This window comes from Epinephelus fuscoguttatus, linkage group LG7 (assembly GCF_011397635.1).
Source record: "Epinephelus fuscoguttatus linkage group LG7, E.fuscoguttatus.final_Chr_v1".
In the NCBI taxonomy this organism is placed as follows: Eukaryota; Metazoa; Chordata; class Actinopteri; order Perciformes; family Serranidae; genus Epinephelus; species Epinephelus fuscoguttatus.
This window is the reverse complement of record NC_064758.1, coordinates 17483994-17504804: the sequence shown is the minus strand read 5'-3', so window position 1 is coordinate 17504804 and position 20811 is coordinate 17483994. Positions and strand designations below refer to the sequence as shown.

The following is a 20811-nucleotide window of genomic DNA, read 5'->3' as shown; positions in this document are numbered from 1 at the left end:
ATGTTTTCCCAAGTGCAGAAGATGGAATAATCAATAGCAGAGATGGTGAGGGTCCTACATAATCCTACTCACTCTTTATCTTCTGGTCCTCCAGAGTGGGAAGAATAAATCTCTGTAGAGCAGAAATGCCTCCATGTATTATTCTGATCTTTACCATCAGTTCATTCAAGGAGCTGCAGGATTTATTCACGCTTTGGAATCTACGTAGTTCATGAGGGTTCTGAGTCTGCGTGTGTGCATGTGTGTGTCATCAACTTGTTTGCTGATCAGTGTGGTTAAAAAAATAAAGTTTTGTTTTAAAAAAGTTCTTAAAAAAGCAACTTCCTGTTTACATCATGTGATTCAGGCTGACATCACCGCCAAGACAGAGCATTATGGGATGCCACAGTAACTGTTTGGTGGAGGGATGACCAGGGTTAGACTAAACACACACACACACACACAAACACGAAGCCACATGGCATTGAGTGTTATGTCAGCTCTTGTTAACATCAATGATGGTAGTGACATCGAGTGACCCTGCATCTGCTGTGTGTGTGTATGTGCACGCATGTGTGTGTTTGTGTGTATGCACGCATTTGCGTGTGTGTGTGTGTGTGTGTTTAAATTGATCAGAGAGAAGGGCTGGCCTGGCACCACCATCATGCCTGACCTGCCTAATAGATCAGCTGGGAGCATCGCACACACACACACACACACACACACACACACACACACACACACACACACACAGTAAATAAAGTGTCAGCACAGAAGACATCTACTTCACTTTTTCATTGCACAGCTTGTTGACAACAGCATGATAATCATCTGTGAGTCCTGAGTGATGAGGAGAGGACAGACGGTTGTCAAAGAGGTATCACATCCCCTATTTAGTGTAAATGAGCTGTTAGCATCTGGCAGACATTACAGGGTGCCATCCCTCCAAATCAGCTGGGCTTGTAGATCATTTGTGCCAATCAGAACCTACCTGGGTTTCTTTATAATGAAGTGTGCTGTGTAAATTAAGGTGCCTTTCCAGTATTGCACTACTGAACAAGCTGTGAAACAAACATAACTGAGACTCTTACGATATGTAGAGCACTTTAATGATACATGGTGAAGAGGTCTAATGATGAGGTGCTCTGTTGTTGACGTTTGCTTTTGGTGCTGATGTTGTTGTCGGAGGTATTACAGTTGCACTGCTGTAAGGTACAGGATGGATTTCCCAAAGGACTAATAAATATATCTAAATCTCTGTAACCCTGCACCTGTCACCTCCTGTCACTCATTCCCACACTCTCTCTGGATACCGTGGTCCTGCCAAATTATTTGCAACCTCAGGTAACTTGTCACTTACTATGCGACTGAAAGTAGGTCATACTGTGAAAATATTTGTTTATGGTTGCTGTTCTCAGAACAGGCCACACTGTTGATCTGGACAAGTTGGCTTTGCTTAGAAATATTGATACAACCGATCATAGAAAAACAAATTCATTGGAGTGAAACTGACGTGAACACCAATAGTTTGGCATGAAAAGCCAAATTAATTGTACTGAAAGTCTGTGGTAAATCAACAGCATTAATAGCAGTAACACACACTGACAGACAAACACATTGTCGGTGACACACAAGACATTTCCATCCTAAAATAAACAAACAAACAAAAACACACACTCTGAAGCTGATTTTGGATTCTTGGTGTCAGCTCACCTCAACCCAGGTTCAGCCTGTTGGATAAAGTTCAAATGTTTTTGAATTACTTTGGATAAATTTGGCCAGACAGGAGGCACACTGCCTGAGGAGGGTTCTTGAGTTCATCCATGGCAACACAGCCCTGCTGTTCCCTGCATCTTGAATTTGTACTGGTCTAATTTACATTTATGCAATGTTTTTTTCATTAGATTTAGGTTAATTTAGTCAATGTTACTGGGAAAACATATAGTCTAGACGTGGCATTATTTTGAATATGGTGCCAACCTTTGTGTTTGTGTCAGTAGTAATGAATTGATATATTAATATGTATTCTTTAGAAAATGACTGATAAAATGAAATTTTTTTAAGTATCCTTAGTGCTTAGATTTTATCAAATCTCAGGTTCTTGCAGCTCAAACAAAAGTTTTATTTCAAGGTGTTTAAGATGAGTTTTTATTTTAATGTCATTCATTATTCCCATGTGCTAACACTTTATAATGTCACCTTGGCATACATATTCATAAATGTACGTAGCGGATGCTGTAGGTGCTGATACTTTTAAAATCTGATGTAGTGGTTCACATGTGTTCCTTACTGAGCTGCAAACTAAGTCAAAGAGATGTCTGTAGAGGCAGCCCCTGTGTGCATCTGTTGAATATATACAGTGGTGCGTCATTTTATGCATGTGCTGTGTGTGTTCACTTCTGTGTTTTAATGTGAGTGTGTCTGTCATTTTGATGCGTGACAGCCTCAGCTTCAGTGAGTCAGTTGTTCAGCCTGCCTGACTCATGGTCCTGTTCAAGATTAACACGTTTGTACTTCCATACTTGCGAGGATCCTTGTTGACACACTGCGCTCTCTCGCTCTGTGCTTACATGCCTAGCCTCGACACTGACCCTAAACTTAACCTAAACCTAATCTTGAGACTGATGGGAGGGAAGGATGGAGGAAGTGGCAGGGTCTCCTCTTTCTTCAGGCTAACCGCAAAGTTACTGAGAAGAGCAAAATGACTTAGAGGGCGAATAAAAGTGCGCACTACCTGTATTAATAATCAATGGATCAAGCAATTTCTAAATTGCTTCTGATAATCACATTAGATACTTCCAACTTACTTGTACAAAATGTAGTCACAGTGATATTGTGTAAGTATAGTGTCTTAATGAGTCTTTGGTTATAAGAGAGCCTAATACATGTGGCTCAAAGCAAGCATCAAACCCATCTGGTGAACATGCTGGTTTATTCAGCTCACAATGTGCAATGGCTCTGGTAACAAGTCATTAGGATGCAGATAATAAAATGAGGGCAGAGTGATCCTGGTGGATTTATGAGTTGATACTCTATATCGATTTGCACATTGTGGTCACGAACAAATATTTTGCACAATTGTGGAATACAGGAAATCATGCTGCATAATTCATATGGAGGGTTCAGCACTCATCAGCTGCTCATCATCACAACACGAATAATGTTTTCGAGAGAGAAATAAACCTTTTAAATTTGCAATTGTTCTCTAAGAGGTTGTGCAACTAAGGAGGCACTGAAGCTACTCAGGTTGCTTAAAAATATGTTATAATTTAGCATTGTCAGATGCTCTGTGTGGCCACTTTGTGTGACTTACAGTTTTTGTGTTTTAGAGAGAGAGAGAGGAATGAGACTGAGAAAGAAATAGCATTTTCCCCTAAATCAAAAATACAGATTTTCCCTCTTATCTGTAGTGTTGTTTATGAGTTTAGATTGTTCTGATATGAGTCTGAGGCTGAGTGTTTGAGATATCAGCCTCAGAAGTGTCTGTCTTCTCTCCAACATAATGGAACTAGATGGCACTTGGCTTGTGGTGCTCAAAGCACCAAAAAATACATTTGAAAACTAAACAGAAATGTCTCTTTCCAGAAATCATGACCCAGTTTTTTCTGTGTGGTGATAAGGTTGGTGGGTGTAGTTTGGTAGAAAGAAAATAGTTCCTACATGAAACTGCTAACAACAAGGTAAAAATGGACAGGTGGAGGTCACTGTCTCTGGCTCAGATTGAGGGTGTTTACTTATAGTAACATTATAGGTCACAGGAGAGTGGATATCTATGTGGGTGTATGAGACCCTCGGAGAGAGGAGAAATCAAAAGGAAGTACCACCAGCCGCTACAGGAGCTTTGCCTGGATGATGATCAGTTCAAAACTTATTTTAGGGATGAATCTGGGACAGTTTGACAGTCTGATGTCAATGGTTGGGCCTAATTATGGTTTGCAAAAGAAAGTAGTTGAGGCAGCAGTTTGTTCAGATACGTCTTGCAGCTTGCCTAGGGCGACATCAAAAGTGGGCTAAAGTTAGCTTTACACAAACCATGCACTCTGCCACTGTTGTCATCGCCACCACAGAAGGCCCTCGTTTCAGTTTGTTTAATTGGACAATGGGAAAAATGGGAAAAATGGCAATGACATTGAGTGTCTTTTTTTGCTTCTGATTTTTCTCAGCTCGAGGTTTTCATGGCACTTCTGCAAAAATGTGAGGTGCATAAAGCAGAAAAATGCCAGGTGCTTCACTCTCATTTAAAACCATTACAATAAGCTGCCCCAGGCTGCCACAACATGGCCTGTCTTACTGCTCTCAGCCAAGGAAACATCATGTTAAGTTAATATAAATATGGCATGAAAAGAAATAGTTGTCAGATGTTTGCTAACATGTTTTTTATGTTACTTCTCCATAATATAATAATTGTGAGGAGTAAGTGTTTCTTTTTCTATTTCTATGGACTGCATTGGATACATTTTCATTTTATGTTTAATTTAATTTTATTCCATTGCTGTCAAAACAGTGCCTTTGTGTGTTTAAGCTACGTAGAATAAATGTTCTCTAAATGCCACATTACTGTACAAATCATTGCACTGTGTTATCCATGGAAGAGAGCGAAACTAATCCTGAATCAGACAGACGCAATCACATTCAGATAATTAATTAGTTGGTCATGTGTGGTGGGACAGCGCAGAGAATGAACTTGTTAGTATAACTGCAAAGATTCACACAACATAATGTGGCGCTTACAGAGTACAGCCAAATCACCACTGCTGCTACCAGATTCTGCTGTTGGAGAGCACAGTAATACATTCTTACCATTCCTATCATTTTACAGTCGGATGCAGAGTGTACAGCACAGTATCCACACAAACAACAGCGATGAAATGCAGTCTCATTCACTAACCCTGCGATAAAACGAAGGTTATAAAAGCACACAAGCCTGAGGAAGAATTTGGTGTTTTTTCCCTTTTAGCCACGACTGTGTTTATATTTATATCCAGTTAGATAGATTTCTTTTTGAGTTCAACAAGGGTTCACAAACAGATTATCAGTGAGCTGATGGATGATAAACTACTCTATTTCAGATTTCCTGTTTCTATGTGTGTCACTGATGGTCTTTCCTGCTGTCTGTCTCGTTTTCATCTGTCCCTCTTTTCTTTTTATCCGTTAACTCTTTACATTCTATCCTCTTTTTTTTGGTTTCATAACCTGTTCCTCATCTTTCTCACCTCTTTTTCTACTTCTTTACCCCTTTATTTTTCTCCTCTGCCCTGCAATTTGGTTACTCTAATCCTTTATTTCTTCATCAAATGATTGCTTGCAGTTTTCCAAGCCACAAAATAATTCCATAATGGATTACTATATTTCTCCTCCATCATAAATAAACTCTCCTGTGCAAACTCTTCATTTATTCAGTCTACATTTTCTCATAATGAAAGACGTGTGGCTCAGGTGTTAACTCATAATTTTGTAACATCTCAAATTCAGTATTAGGGTATCAGAAAATAGATGGCTCTGTGTTGTTGCTCTTTAAGATTGCAAGTTATTAACATAGTGGGATAGACCAGCATGCCCAGTCCTCGCAAGCTCAATTTTAACTACAAGACTTAAGTTAGGAAACAGCCCCTTGAGTTTTGACTCTGCTTTGCCAGACACACATCTACAATCAGTGAATGTTACCATGAGTCGCCTCCTCTCCAAACTAATGGACATCAGTAACAGCTACTGTGCATGTATTGTGATAAAATTGGACATTTATTTATTCCGAAAATAACATGGTTCGACAGTTAAAGAAATGTTTCCAGAACAGCTGTCACATTTTTCAGATGAAACAGGGTGGAAAAAGTAAAGTAAGACTTAGTAAGCCCGGCAAGCTGTGTATTTGTCCAGTGGGAATGACTTATGTTGATGTGTGAGTGCAGGAAAGACCTGTCATCTATTGTACACCTCAATCTCAAAAGAGGTGATTGTGGTTTAGCCCGTCTAACAGGTCGATCAATAAAGCCATGATGATAGAGGATAAGGATAAATCTCTTCATTTTAACAGCACAACTCTGAGTGTTTTTAACCCAGGTCATATAGGTACTGACACTGACACTGAACAAAAACATACTCTACAGTCTCTGTGTATCTGGAAACATCACATCAGTAGGACATTTTGTTTGTCCTCTGTACAGAGACTGTGAGCTCTCTTGGCTTCGGCAACCAAAATTTCTTGTCCAGCTCCCAAAAGAGGGGATTTGGAAGCTTACAGGACGCACTGCTCCTCCTTAAATCAATTAAGCTGCTGCATTTTCCCCCTGCTTTGTGTGCCTGTGTTGTACTGTGGTTAGTAAAGACATCTTAAAGCTGTGGAAGGTAAAGTTTAAGGGGAAGATAGACAGATGCCCCCAGTGGTCCCTCCTTCACTACATATGTACCCAGTGGAAACTACCTGGAAGAATAGTTCTCTTAAATGACTTCATTTAGGATCTCATTTAGGTACTTTGGGATTACCACTCACTGCCACGTTGGGGTCGCTGAAGCCAGTGAATCCAAATTTGGGCAACGTGGATGGAACCTGAGTCGGGCTGTGGTTGAGTGAGGCGAAGACCTTTTTAGATGTAAACACACCCCCAAACATGTTTGTTCCTTTAAGGCTAAATATGTTTGTTAAGGAGAAATCATTTTTAAAATCACCATCAGCACACTTAACAGGAATTTAAATCAGCTTTTAAGACCCTAAATAATTAAAAAAATGCACTGAAACTATATTGAAACACCATGTGAACCTATAACAACCTACCTGAAGGATCTTTAACTCAGCTCATTCTCCTTTTATGTGCACTGCTCAGATTTTAAGACATTTGCAGGCTTTTATGATGTATTATTGTAAAAAATATCCAAGTCAAAGGACTGAGCAGCTTTCACTGGTGTGCATCAAACTCCTATTTATCTGACCAGGTATGCTGTACCAGAGGCGGTTGTCTTGAGTTTCCCAACTTCAAGTCTCTGCCCACACACGATACAAGCCTGATTTCCATGGCAACCCTATCCCTATCACAGCTGTATTATAAGCACAGGAGGAGATTACCATGATGCACCACTAGTGTGATGTCTTCACTGGGCTACAACACATAAAAACAGTTGGAAACAGGGGTGCAAGTTTGATTTCAAAGGCAGGGGGACAAAGCCGTGGTATAATGGCAGTGTACCATGACCTCTCATAACCTATTGCTTTGTTCTTTAATTTAAAATTCACTCACCTGTCCACTCTCTACATGCAGTCCCTGAGCCTATTACCTGATGGGGCAGCTGTTCCTGCTGAGTTAAAGACACAATAAATGATTTCCAAAGAGTGAAATTACTTGCATGAATCTGTTGAGTGAACAAGCATTGTGGTGGACTGACTGTGCTTGTTTGAAGTAACAAAAAATAACAGCATTCAGCGCTGCCATTTCCTTTCACTAGCTATTTCGAAGACAGTTACAAAGTGATATTAATATTCCAACATGATCTCACTATGAATATTCAGAAAGCAACAATTGCTAACTGAATATAGATTGATAACTTACACTTGATAACTTATGTCTTATACATCTTCTGTAATTTTGGGGGTTCGGACATTTATAATGTTTTTGCTAATCTTCTGGCTGGCTGTTTGAATAGAGGCGTGGGTAGAGGGAACTTGAGCTGGCGCTATATCCGCATGGTCCTAGTGCGTGCAGTTTCTCCTGTTTTGTTTTGTTTGTTTGTTTGTTTTTTATGTTAGCTTTTGGACTGTAAAAGTAGAGTGCTCCAATATGTACAACTTTAAAGGAGCTATATGTAAGAAATCTAAAGCAAATAGTTGTAAAATCCTCCTAATATGTCACAGAGACTAAGGAATAATGTTCATATAACATACTGATCTCACCGACAACAATAGTACAGCCAGAATATTCGCATTTAAAAAAAAAATTTTATGGTCAGCAAATCATGTTTATGTTTTGAATTTGTGTTTTGGCCTGTTGCGCCACCCACCGCTGTCTACCAGTCACGCAGTCAGTAGAGTCTCAGCATCAGTTACAGTTACAACTGAGCTACAGCAGCATGGCAAGCAGCATTAGCAGTGTCCCGGTACATCGCATTAGCAGTCTCCTCAGCTGTATCCCGGCAGCAGCGTTAGCAGCAGAGAAGCCGGACTTGCTCGAACGGTCCGCTGGAAAACCGAAGATCAAGGACGCGGCGACGCGGCCCTGCCACGGCAAACATATCAGTCTCCAGCGTGCCGCTGTCCAGCAACCTCAGATCTGTAGGGGAAGGGGGGCAGACACAACTCGCGGCAGTATTTTGAATTTGAGTGCAGTAACCGTTTTGGCCACATTCTTACATACAGCGCCTTTAACAGTTTTATTTATCCTTTTGGGAAACTGTTTACATGACAGACAACCAAACCCAACAGCTTTCTAGCTTCATAGTATACCAGTATGGGCTTTGTATTTCCCAATCTCCTCCCCATTTCTGACAGAACAAAAGGTTGACAGGGTGCGGGTGCCACTTGTCATCTCTCTCTTTACACCTCCTGGTCAGCACTCAACCCCTCTCTAATTCTGTCACTCAGCACCACGTGTTACTCTAACACTCTTACACTCACTTACTATCCAGGAACCAACTGGAGAAGTGAGAAATATAAGGGATTTAATATTTATTATGTAATATCATGCCATGTGTATTAAAGCTATCATGAGGTATGTAACAGGGCAGAGGGTAAAGACTATTACTCGCCTATATTTATTAAATCCACTCTGCTGTACCCTGCAGGGAGGAGGGGAGCGCAAAACTAAACTGTGGGTTTAAAATTTGTTGCAGATGGGTCTACATTTAGTTTGCTGAATTAAAGAAATGGCAGGACTGAGATGTCTAAAACAGTGGACACACTGGGGCATTTAGGAAAGGGTTTAATGATTGTAAATGTGAGTAAAATCAAACTCAGTCTGGTCTGCAGATTTTTAAACTTTTATGCAGCCCTTCAAAGTACATCTTACATCTTATATAAGCAGGCCAACACACTGTCTCAAGGTTCTGAAAGCAATGTGTGAATACATACATTTTTCAAATACCTCTTTTTCTCTGTGGATTATTTTTTTTAACCCCTGACAGTTTTGTTAGCTGTTTGTGTAATTGTTTACTCCCCTGTGTGCATTGTTTCTATTGTGTGTGTTAGTTCAGTATGTAAGGTCATGTGACTGCTCTTAATGGTGGTCTCTATTGTCCTGCAGTAATCTCCATTCTTCAGACACAGCCTTGTTGATTATAAGCCTTACTCCCGGCTGGGTCACAACCTGAATGCAGTTGACTGAGCTTCACACATACACACATACGCACACGTACGCACGCACTCTTTGTCAGCTGTTCACTGAGCAGAGGAGCGGACATTTCAGACCTATGTAAACAGCAGTAGGATGGAACAAGAATGTTGAATCGGATGGAGGCAGGTGTGTGTTCATGTGTGCTTCGGAGGCTCTTATCAGTGTTAAACAGTCGTGGTGCTTGTTGACCTTAACAGGTCATCACCTGGCTATTGTAATGGCACACCACTCAGCTTACGCCAGTTAACAATTAGGAGTTGGACAAAGACATGGCCATTGTCGAAAAATCAATATTTGCATGTTAGGTGAGTCGTTCGTCTGAAGCATCTGGGCTATTCTGCAGTATGAAAGCACCAAAGCAGTGATTTTGCATATTTTGACACATTTACTAAGAATCAAGAATATTTTACAGTATACTGCTGAATATTTTGCAAACCATGATATAATTGTAACTGTTTTGAGGGAACTCAATGCAGTCAGTGGTTTTTAAATCAGTTTGGACTTTAACTGCAATACTGCTCATACAGCAGTGAGGCAGTATTTGGCTCAGGAACATTTTTGCCAGAGGAAAAGTCAGCAGATCATTAATCAGACTGATCAGATGTAGGCTGTGGGTATAAACCTGCCAATGCCCGGCAATTTTGGCTGGCATTCTCTCCCCATCTAATATCTGTGTGTTACTGGTTTCAACAACCTCAGAGCCAACAACATACACACTGAAAATGGCAAGTTTTGATGAAGATCTCAATTGTGCAATAAGGCCTGTCTGCCTTGTTCCTTTGCTGAATTGTTGTAAAGGTCTAGAATGAATGAAACTACTTGTGAATTCACCTTGGAAAAGCCCCCCATCTTGCTCCATCCATACTCCATCTTGCAGGACTCTCCTGCCCGATGTTGATCCATTTTCTGACGCCGGCAGTCTAGTTGATTTGCCACATCTTTTAACCCTGGCAGCTGCATGTGCCAGTGACATTGACTTCACTAATGAACCAGTCTTTTCCACTTTACACAAGGTTCTGTGATATCATTGTTCTAAAGTTCTGCAATACAGTTAGCTCATGATCTTCAGTTTAAACAGGTCAAGTGAGTTCCTCCAGAACTTAAGTAGGGTCAGACTTCACCCCCAGGACACCAATTATTAAATTATGTTTGTGTTTTTATCAGTAAAAGTTAAATCTGACGTTAAAGTTAAAAGTGACGTATGTCTGGTAGGCCTGCTGTTGTTTTGTGGTGTTCACTTTAGCAGAGAATTGGCCATTTTAATGACAGTGCTCACCTCGCCATGCAAATGCAAATGATCCTCCAGAACAAGCCTCATGATACTATTTTGCAAGGGCACCATCGCTGCATCCTAAGCTTAGCACCACTCAAGATGATTGTGACTGGTGTAAAGAAACAAGCCAGAGTGTTTTCCCCCTATAGCTGAATGATAATGTGTGATTCCAGACCATTCTTTATTGCTGACATAACGCTATGGAGATAGGTTTGACTACACGAGACCAGTGGATCAGCAAAGCCAGTTGGATGTTGTGAAACATCCAACTGGCTTTGCTGATCCACTGGTCTCGTGTAGAGCCAGTTGGATGTTGTGAAAACCATAAATGTCTGTAGAAATTTTCATTGCAATTCATCAAATAGTGGACGAGATATTTCAGCTGAAATATCAAATATGAAACCTATATCTGTAGGAATTTAGGTTTGTGACTAAGCACCAGGAAAAACCCCACAAATTTCAACCTCATGACTGGAAAAAGTCAGAGGATCACCAGTTTAGTTGGATGCATCCTCTTGGGACCATGCATGTTTGTACAAAATCTGTGGACCAAAGTTTTGAACCAACATTGCCAGTTCTAGAGCTATAGCGCTAGCATGGTTAGAAATGTTTGCACATTTGATGTTCATTGTCATGGATCATACCAGTGGTTCCCAACTGGTCCAGCCACAGGATCCAGATTTGTCTTTAGTTGTTAGTTTAAGGTCACCACAGTTTAATACAGTCAGCGTCATACTTGCGTTTGGCCATGTTGTCGAGCTAGTTTGCTGTCTCTGTCAAATGGGTGTCTGTTATTCACTCACTATATAGCAAGAAACACTACTTCAAAATATAAATTGTGTACCGGAAATTTACTGTTCTTAAAGATGTGTTTTTGAATGGACTGGTGACCCACTTTTGGACTGTGACCCATTAGTTGAGAACCACTGGAGTATACAACTCAAGCAAGTGAAAAGAGCAAATTGATTTTCAAATTTTACAGAAATCAAATCAAAAACAGTCAGGATTTGAATAAAGTATGCAGTACACGCGATGGCGTTTCAACAATGGCTGCTGTTTAATTACACATCCTAACTGGCTAAGTCGCCATTGCCAGGAGTGTCTATAATCCCTGTGTGAAACTGTCTGTCTGGTTGGCTTGCTGCCTTTCAGAAGTGTGTGTACTACCGCAGGTCTCTTGCCTGTGTGTGTGGGTGTGAAGTCTGAGTGCGCGTGTAACTGTTGTCGTCAGTGTCTTTCAGTGGGCATGAATGTGTCTGTGCGAGTCTTTGTGCGCACTGTCCGTGTGGACCTTCTGTGTTTGTGTCCTTTAAATCAACAAGAGAAGTGCTTAGCTTAATGGGCCTTAAAACCTGCCGACTCACTAACCTTTCGCATCGAGGGAGACGGAGTGAGAGGGAGAGAGACGTGCAGGGAGAGAAAGAGAGTGAGTTTGTGTGGGAGAGACAGAGAGAGAGAAAGGGAGAGAAAAACGATACGTAGGAGAGTGAAAGGTGTTTCTGTGAGAGAGAAAGAAAGTGGAGGTGAGAAAGTGAAATAATGTGTAAGCTCAATAAATAGATGTGTGTGGATATGTCCAAATTCAGGGACCTGTTTCTGTTACCAGACACAGTGTTGCCATGGAAACATGCTGATGATGCAGCAGGATATACAGTATGACTGAAGAGTTTTCATCTCTTGGATGATGTTTTTGTTTGGCCCTGAAATATATTTTTCTGGGAACATTTTCGCTGCTTATTTGGTCATTGCTTTGATATTTCCCAGAGATCATCTGTCAGTCAAACAGTGGTGGTAGCACTTTTGAGTTTCTTTGTCTGTTCATCCACTGTGACCATTGCTGCTCATGCTGAGTGTCCGGTTTATTCCAAACTAGGAGTGTAAAATGCACCACTTGCTGTGCTGTGTTTATGACTAGGGTTGCTGCCGGTATGTATCATAAAATGGTCCAAGGCAGGAGGGCTATAATTTCATACCGGTCTTCTCCACCCACATCCCTCCATAAAAGGCCAGTGTTTGACATGTTCCACAATGCTGCTGCTGGATGAAAACCTTGAGCTCTCAAAAGATGTTTTATTAGCTGTATCTGTTCTTACAAAATGAACTTCTTGTTTCAGTTTTTTCCCTGAATGCCACACTTTGACCATGAAACTTGTTCAAACAATAAAAAACAATTCACATTTTTAGATCAAGAAAAACAACAACATGAAAATCACATGTTTTGTGTCCTTCCAGCATAAGTGAATAACTTTGACTTTAACGCATATCACATCATAAAGGAACAGTGTATAACATTTATGGGGATTTAGTGGAATAGTGATGAGGATTGCAACCAGCTAAAACTTCTCATGGTTAAATTTCCTTCAGTGTTCATTGTTGAGGAGGTTTTTGCCTGGAGCTGAATTATCCTCAGAGAGCTCCTCCTCTCCAAAACAAACAGACCACGTGATTAAAACTGGTAAGAACACTGAAGAAAGCAGTTTCATGTGACAAATCAATGATTCTCCTACGTTGTTCGACTCGTCACAGACAGGACGCCAGCACCTGCTAGTGTGTGCTCACTTATTTTCTCTGATAACTTAAGATCCAGACGTTCGGGAGATTTTCACTAAAAGCCGAATTATGTTCGTAAAAGTCTCTTCCTGTCCAAAACAGACCCGCTCATTTAAACAGGTAAAAACACTGAATAAAGCAGTTTCCCGTTACAAAGTCAGTGTTTTTCTGACGCTATTGTTGCGTAGGGGCTGCTAACTATAGTGGCCGACACAAAACGCAGTGTCTGGTTTGTCCGTTCTGGGCTACCATAGAAACATGGCGGCGCAATGTGGTGATCTCTGTGGATGAGAACCTCGGGCCGGTTGCACAAAGCACTTTAAGTTTGCTCATTAAATATGACACTTAAGGTTTAGTTTTTCTTTAGTTGAGGAAATTGCTTAAGGGTGTTGCACAGAATCTCTTAAAAGGTTTCCTTAGTCAAGGAAAGACGTTAAGACATTTACTGCACTGACAGAGATTTTACAGCAGTAAAACTGTACTGTTTCCATGGAGACCATTTGTTTGCATGCACTTGCCCTTGTGACAGCCTGCCTGTTATTGCTATCTCATCCTTCTCTTGCTGGGACAGAAACTACGGTGTTCAGCAGATGTATGGGGCTGTTTGAAACTCGGTGAATGATGCGGCACACCATTGACTTGTGTCTCACCAATAACTGATCAGAACGATTCTGTTGCATTAAACCGCAATGCAATCATTAATTGTAATGGAGACAAGCACTTGTTACTTATCATTAAGGGTCTTCTCGGGATTCCTTCATTTTCCTCCTTTATCGCCATAAACTAAGCCATGTTTCAGTGAAGATGTAGTCAGAGATACCTTGTGTTTTTTCCTCTGTGTAACAGTTTAACAAACTTTTAAGCAATTCCCAAAGTATGAGACTGAGATCAGGAGAAACACTTAAGGAGACCCTAAAGTGAAGACTTAAGAATGTTTTTTGCAGCTGAATTTTTTAAGGAAACCTTAATTCAGATGTAAAGGAAAATCTTAACTGCTCTTCATGTAGATATAAACATCTCATTTTAAGATGATGAAAAGATGGCGGTTCTTATTTTAAGATAATATAAAATATACGTTTATTGATCCCACAACTGAGAAATTCCAGTGTTACAGCAGTCAAGGAGGAGGAGTCAGATTAAAAATTTCAAAATTTAAACTTAAAAACTTAAAAACGAAGCATTTTCGGGTGATACGCTAAAGAAAACATACTTATCATATTTCATTTCTGCCAATATATCCCCCTTAAATCGCACACACTGGAGCTTTAACAAGAGAGACTGTTGAATTGCATATTTATGAATATTTTTACCCTCAGGGCTGAAACAGAAAATCACATTTTTTTCCTCTTATAATCATTTTTCCATTTTCCATAGAGATCTGCAATAGTTTGCGGTGAGATGAGCAGCAAGCTTGAGGTCTACCTCTTCTAAATTATTATTTTCTTTAACAAACAAATGGTTGCATATAGATCTTGCTGTTGAATTGGAAACCTGGACCAAATCAATGTCATATTAAGGCTCCTACTCACAAAATGGGACATGACACACAAACAGTATAACTACAGCCAGACATTCACTACACCCACTCATGAGATTCACTTGCATCCTTGCATGTAGATTTCAGATCTTAAAAAATCATATTTTATCTCTCTTCCCTTTGAGTTCAGTCCTGCATTGATGCAGCTGTTCTTGCTACATGAAGCTTTTTTTGTTACACACATTAAGGATAACATGTGCACAGATGCAGATACATAGAAACTTATTTTACCAGGCTGAACTGGCTCACAGACAATTGTTTCATTTAATTGCTTTTCAGTATTACAGTCAGTGTGTACTGTAGAGGTGATGTGCAAATCAAATCTCACTGGAGATATGTCTGTACAGTGGCCAAACCAGGCTTTAGTTTTATCTTAAATATAGGTTTTTGCAACAGGACTGGCATGAAACTGGGTATTATGGCAAAGCAAAGTGTGAGTGTGTCTTAGATATAAGGAATGCATTTCTAGACACTATCACATTTTGCTGGATCTGTGGTTTTGCTGTAAGTCAGCAGGAGGCTGTAGTGCTGATCAAAGTCAAGTCGAAGATACATTTCTGCTTGCTTTGGTTGCCATGCCAACTTTTGTGGTAACAAAGGAAAATGTTGTTGTTGTCCCTTATACCTGTTTGCCTTGTTGCTGCTTATTTTTGCAAGCCCCATGCACATTATTTTGCCCACAGTGAATTTCATTGTTAAAGTTTGAGAAAACTTAAATAACTAAACTTTTTTGTGTTTGTTCTCCTCTCTCTTTTCTTTCCTCCCTCTCCCCCTGCCTCTCTCTATACAGGAAACAGTAGAATATGCCTTCCTGATCATTTTCACTATAGAGACATTTCTGAAGATTATTGCCTACGGCCTGGTCATGCACCAAAACTCCTACGTTAGAAATGGCTGGAACATGCTGGACTTTGTCATCGTCATAGTGGGGTGAGTTGATAGGTAGCACATAAAGTGTACATGCAAACACACACAGTCAAACGCATGAACACATACACATTGTTTCTTGGACACACATAAGTTTAAACCTTACACACTATCACTCATACAGTCCCTCAAATTCTTTGACAAACACATATGAATTGCACATGTATCTTAACATTTAGCTGTCCATCATTTGTGTGGCTCACCAGCTTATCAATCTCCTCATGTCCAGTAGCGAGACAGCAGTGATGTTTCAGTACATGCTCACATGGGTACATGTGCACACATACGCATGCACACACATGACCTTGTTAAGAGTGATTTTTTATCAGTAGACCACCTGGCCTCTGTAGGACATCTATGTAAACTGTGATGAGGTGTGAAACACTAAAGGTAAATATGCACAGACATACAGGACACACACACACATAAAGCATGTGTATGAGCACACACTTGCACACAGATGTGTGTAACATACACACATGGCTTTTGTTTTTTGCTTTCAGTTTCTTGATTGTATTTATTTTGCTCTATTTTATGGCATCTTGGTCACTGCTCTCTCTGCCTCCTTTCCTCTTTGCTTCTCCTCTTCCGCTCTCCTCCCCATCAGGTTGTTCAGTGTGGTTCTGGAGATGATAACCAAAGACGCTGACTCTGGCGGACAGTCTGGAGGCAAACCTGGAGGGTTTGACGTCAAGGCCCTCCGAGCCTTTCGCGTGCTACGACCCCTTCGCCTTGTCTCTGGAGTTCCTAGTGAGTAAACACCATAGACTGTATAAAACAAGTTTAACACTGAGCTTTTTTTTTTTTAGGTCTTGTAAAGAAGTTTCAAATAAAGATTTGAATCACCTGCTCTAATTTCTTGACTTTAAGGGCCCACACAGCCAAATCAGGTTGATATACCTAACTGGATATGAGACATTTGAAATGGGGCCAGGTCACCAAACTCTGTGTAATACTAACAACAAAAGATAAAGGTGCAATACAGCTAACTGGTGAGGGAGAGAGCTCTCAATCAAGCACAGTGTGTAGCTACACACCCACGCAGTCTTGAGAAAGAAGTCTAATCAGTCAAGAGAAAAACACAAGTGAAAAACCCTGTGTGTGGACTGCTGTTGTGTCAGGGTATTTATGTTGATTTGGGTCTCTACAGAGCCACAGTTAATATTATTAGAAACACCTGGGTTCTCCTGTTGAGACAAGACAAAATGTTTGCTGTGGAAAAAAAATACAAAAATGTAATTAAGGTTTTAGGTTATTGTTTATGCTTTAATTTCTCATCAAAACAGTTAAAGATATATTTGGGTTTATTTTATCTCTTCCCATTTATGTATTGATATCAATAATTCGCCTATACATGAGGAGGTATGAAGGTGACTGAATACTGCCCTCTACCGACCGTTATCAGGGAACACAACAGTCATTACGGTAGGGGCAGGTAAGTTAGCTGTGCGTGACTGGAGCCAAAGTCTGAAAACAGTCAGTGGTAACGATATTTTATCAGCGTTAATATATAAACTACAACAGGAGTGTTCGCTCAGTGAAAAAATGCAGTGGAAACAGGTTTCTTTGTGTTGTTATTTACAACAGTGTAGGTAGCAAAAGCTAACATTAGCTAACGTCAGCCAGTTAACGTTACCTTAGAGCGCGCCATTACAAATTGCAACGTTACTGTTGTCTCTGAATGTCACCATTTGTCCTGTCCAAAATAAAAAAAAAGGACAGCTGCCTGAGACGAACAGAACTGGAGCTCATAAAACTACTACCTTGTAAAAACTTAGCTAAAGAGTTGGCAATGAATATCAGTAGTAAGTTAACTAACAGAACTCTACTCATTAGTATTAGCTAGCGGTTTACTTCCGTAGCCCAAGCTAACATAACGTTACTAACGCTTGTGAGAGGGAGGCTAGACTCAAATGTTATTTACTAAACAGACAAGAGTAGTTAAATATCAACTATATTTGTTATTATTTTCGCTATATTTTCAGCATAAAGTTAATGTTCTGCAGCGAGCAATGTTAAGTTTGTTCTGTTACTGTGGCTAACCTATGTTAGCTGCTTTCTTAAGTTAGCTTAACCAGAGTGTTAGTTTGTTTTTTATACTCATATCAGTGGCAAAAATAAAAAAGTAGCTCAGTAGTAACTTGGACTGGTTGTTATTTTAACTGTCCACTCGAAAGACAAACATAACATGCCATACTAAACAGCCAGCATGCAAATCATGTAGGTTGTACTGTAGCTTGTATGGTACAGTAACTGCAGGGTGCTTTGGGTAAGGTTATTTCTTAGTCTTAAGATAAATGGGTATTGTATGGACATTTTCAACACATAGTGCCTTGGCTAAAAATCCTTTTCATGAAAGACATTTTAACTTGTCATACAAGCTATACAAGTCTGGTTTGAAGTAACCTGTAACAATTGTATTTGAGTGCTTTCTGCCTCTAAAGACACACATAAAACTTTAATTTGTATAACATCCAAAATGCAATCAGTTAACCTCAAGAGATATAAAAGGCAGTGATCAAATTTTCAAATGCATCAATCTGTACATCTGTTATACTTGGTTACCCCTGTAATACATCTATGATTATAAATATTACCTTAAATATTTGAAATGAAATTGTAAAATTCCTTTCCTACAAAAAGAAAACATTTGCTTAAGCCTTACTGATGTGCCCAGTTCTTGTATCACTCAGGAGATACTGATTCCTTCACTGTTTCTGTTCAGTTCGTTTTTGACCTTACCTGAAGTTGCCCTAATGTGTCTGCATTCTTTGAGCTGCCATAGCAATGTATCAGCTGCTGGTTTCAGTGAGGAAAGGACTTCTGGGAAAGATGAACTGAGCTGAGACGACATTTTCAGTTCTATTCTAGTTTTAACATTTGTCTTTGTCGGATGGTGTGTGCAGTTTAATTAAGCTGTGATATTTCGACATGTTTGCTAAAGGCACAGAGGCTGGTTTGTTGGTTTTGCACTTATTCAGTGATACCACAAGGCTTTGAGAGATATAGATAATGTCATGACAACAGCTGATAGATTTGCGTATTGTGTATGTTTCTTTGAGTGTGTATCTGTCCCTTTGATTTTCTGTGCACATTGTTCATCTAAACAATTTAAGTGAGAAAATAATAAGTAATGAAAGTAATTTGTAGTTGCCACTCTTTTTTAGATTCAAATGACTCTATGTTTCTGGAGTTAAGAGTGGAGAAATTCTGCAAAGCTATTAGGCTGAATAACAAAAATAAACTCTATGTTGATTCAAGTGAACCATTCTAGTCTTTTACTTTGAGATACTTATGTTCTTTTGCTCATTATTGCTTTTCTCACATGGCAATTAAAATTTGGAAAACCCGGGGTATACATGTATATTTATATGTATTTCCTCTGACCTCTGCTTCTGTGTGTGTTTGCAGGTTTACAGGTGGTGTTAAACTCCATTATTAAAGCCATGGTTCCCCTCCTTCACATTGCTCTTCTGGTCCTCTTTGTCATTATCATCTACGCCATCATCGGCCTGGAGCTCTTCATTGGGAAAATGCATGCCACGTGCTACGTGATACAAACAGGTATGGTAGCGCTGAGTTGCTTTATTTTATTTTCAATTTTTTTGTTTCAGCCATGATGAGACTAGCCTGGTGAACTTCATGCAATTTATTCTATTTTTTTTTTTTACCCTTTAAACAATTTTAAAATTGAGTCCCACATCCAGCCTATAATATGAACAGGCATATACATCTCATGTTAGGATATATACAGGCTTTAATCCCTGGGAATGGGAATGAATGGACACATGTACCTTGTATGTGAATGGTGGCAAGCTGCTGAAAACAGGACAGAACAACAGATGGTGGATTAAGTCTAGTGATTAAATGACTAATATCTGGCTATTATGTAAACAGGCTTGACCTTTACTCCAGCATTGCTTCCAACGTGGCAGAATCATTCAAGAAGTAAAGATGAAGTATGTACATACTATGTGTACATACACACAAATGCATACAACCGCAGTCATATTCTAAAATGGTTGACAGACAGGAGCTTAAATCACAGGGATCTGTGGGCTATCTCTCTCACACACCTTTTAAACCCCCCCCCCCCCCCCTCTTGATCTGTTTGTTTGTGGACGTCAGGAGAAGCATTGTAGACTTAAGTTGAGAGTTCATGACAGAGCGGGATAGAAGCTCCCTTTAATCCCCCCCCCCCTGCTCTGTTTGCCCTGAGAAAGGCACTCAGTTGTAGCTCGTGATTTTCATGTGTATGTGGATGGAGGGGGCATATGTCTACTACAAAACAAGAGTAGATGTGTGGATTTGTGTGTGCGTGTGCACATTGTGGATATTTTAAGAAGGAGGGAACATTGAACATGTTGTGGATTCATTGACTATGCATACAGACAGTATGTCATTTTGTGTAATGGTTATATAACGATTGCATTATGACAGAACATCTAGTAATAAAATGTAACCCAGAGGACAGTGTGAAAGGATATACTGCTGATTTATGTGCTCGCTGATCAGCTTAAATAAATGTGGATGATTATCTTCTTACAGAGTAATTATGAAAGTGATCATGATCATAATTATAGCTTTTGCCAGAGAAATCAAAAGAAAATGCCCTACTGGACATAAGAATAAAGGAGTGGGAGAAAAGGATGATTATGACAAAAGAATTCCCTAGTGTTGAGAAGGCATAAAATTAAAACATTTTAAAAAGATAAATGTAACAAGGCTGTAACGTGACAGCAACAACATTTCTCTTCTTGGTTAGAGGCAGAGCACAGCAGAAGCACTGTAGTAAACATAAACAAATTAACAAGAAGAGAGAGCAAGAAAGCACAGTTGGTACTGGTGTGTTAATACTGCCAGAATGAGTATTGAAACCATTTCAGATATTCATAATGGATATGCATTGATGATTCGATATTTTTGACAAAACTAGAATACACAGTTTTACAGAACAACATCTTAGTGTAATAGACACGGTATGGAATGACCAGTGAAAGGAGATAATAAAATAAAAAGGTTAAGACAAGTGTTATAATGGCAGTGCTGTTACATGCACTGTAAGTAGTGAAAGGCTATATATTAGAGAGAAATAAAGTAAAAAAGGTCCTAGGTGAGAATTAAAGGGGTATTTCACTGCTGGAAAGATGGCTTTTTAATAAAACTATGGGTGTCTATGCAGTAGGAAGACACAAATGCATTTGAAATTGAAGGACTGACAAAAGTGTCAT

The 20811-nt window shown here is 39.7% G+C and overlaps 1 protein-coding gene across 3 annotated transcripts in view; it reads left to right on the top strand.

The window, feature by feature from the left end:
• Positions 1–20811, top strand: part of cacna1db (calcium channel, voltage-dependent, L type, alpha 1D subunit, b) — a 109440-nt gene that overhangs the window by 36271 nt on the left and 52358 nt on the right. For all 3 annotated transcript variants that reach the window (XM_049580158.1, XM_049580161.1, XM_049580159.1), the window contains exons 4-6: positions 15444–15583; positions 16188–16330; positions 18992–19144. In XM_049580158.1, the coding sequence (XP_049436115.1) occupies positions 15444–15583; positions 16188–16330; positions 18992–19144 (436 nt within the window). The remainder of the gene's footprint in view (positions 1–15443; positions 15584–16187; positions 16331–18991; positions 19145–20811) is intronic.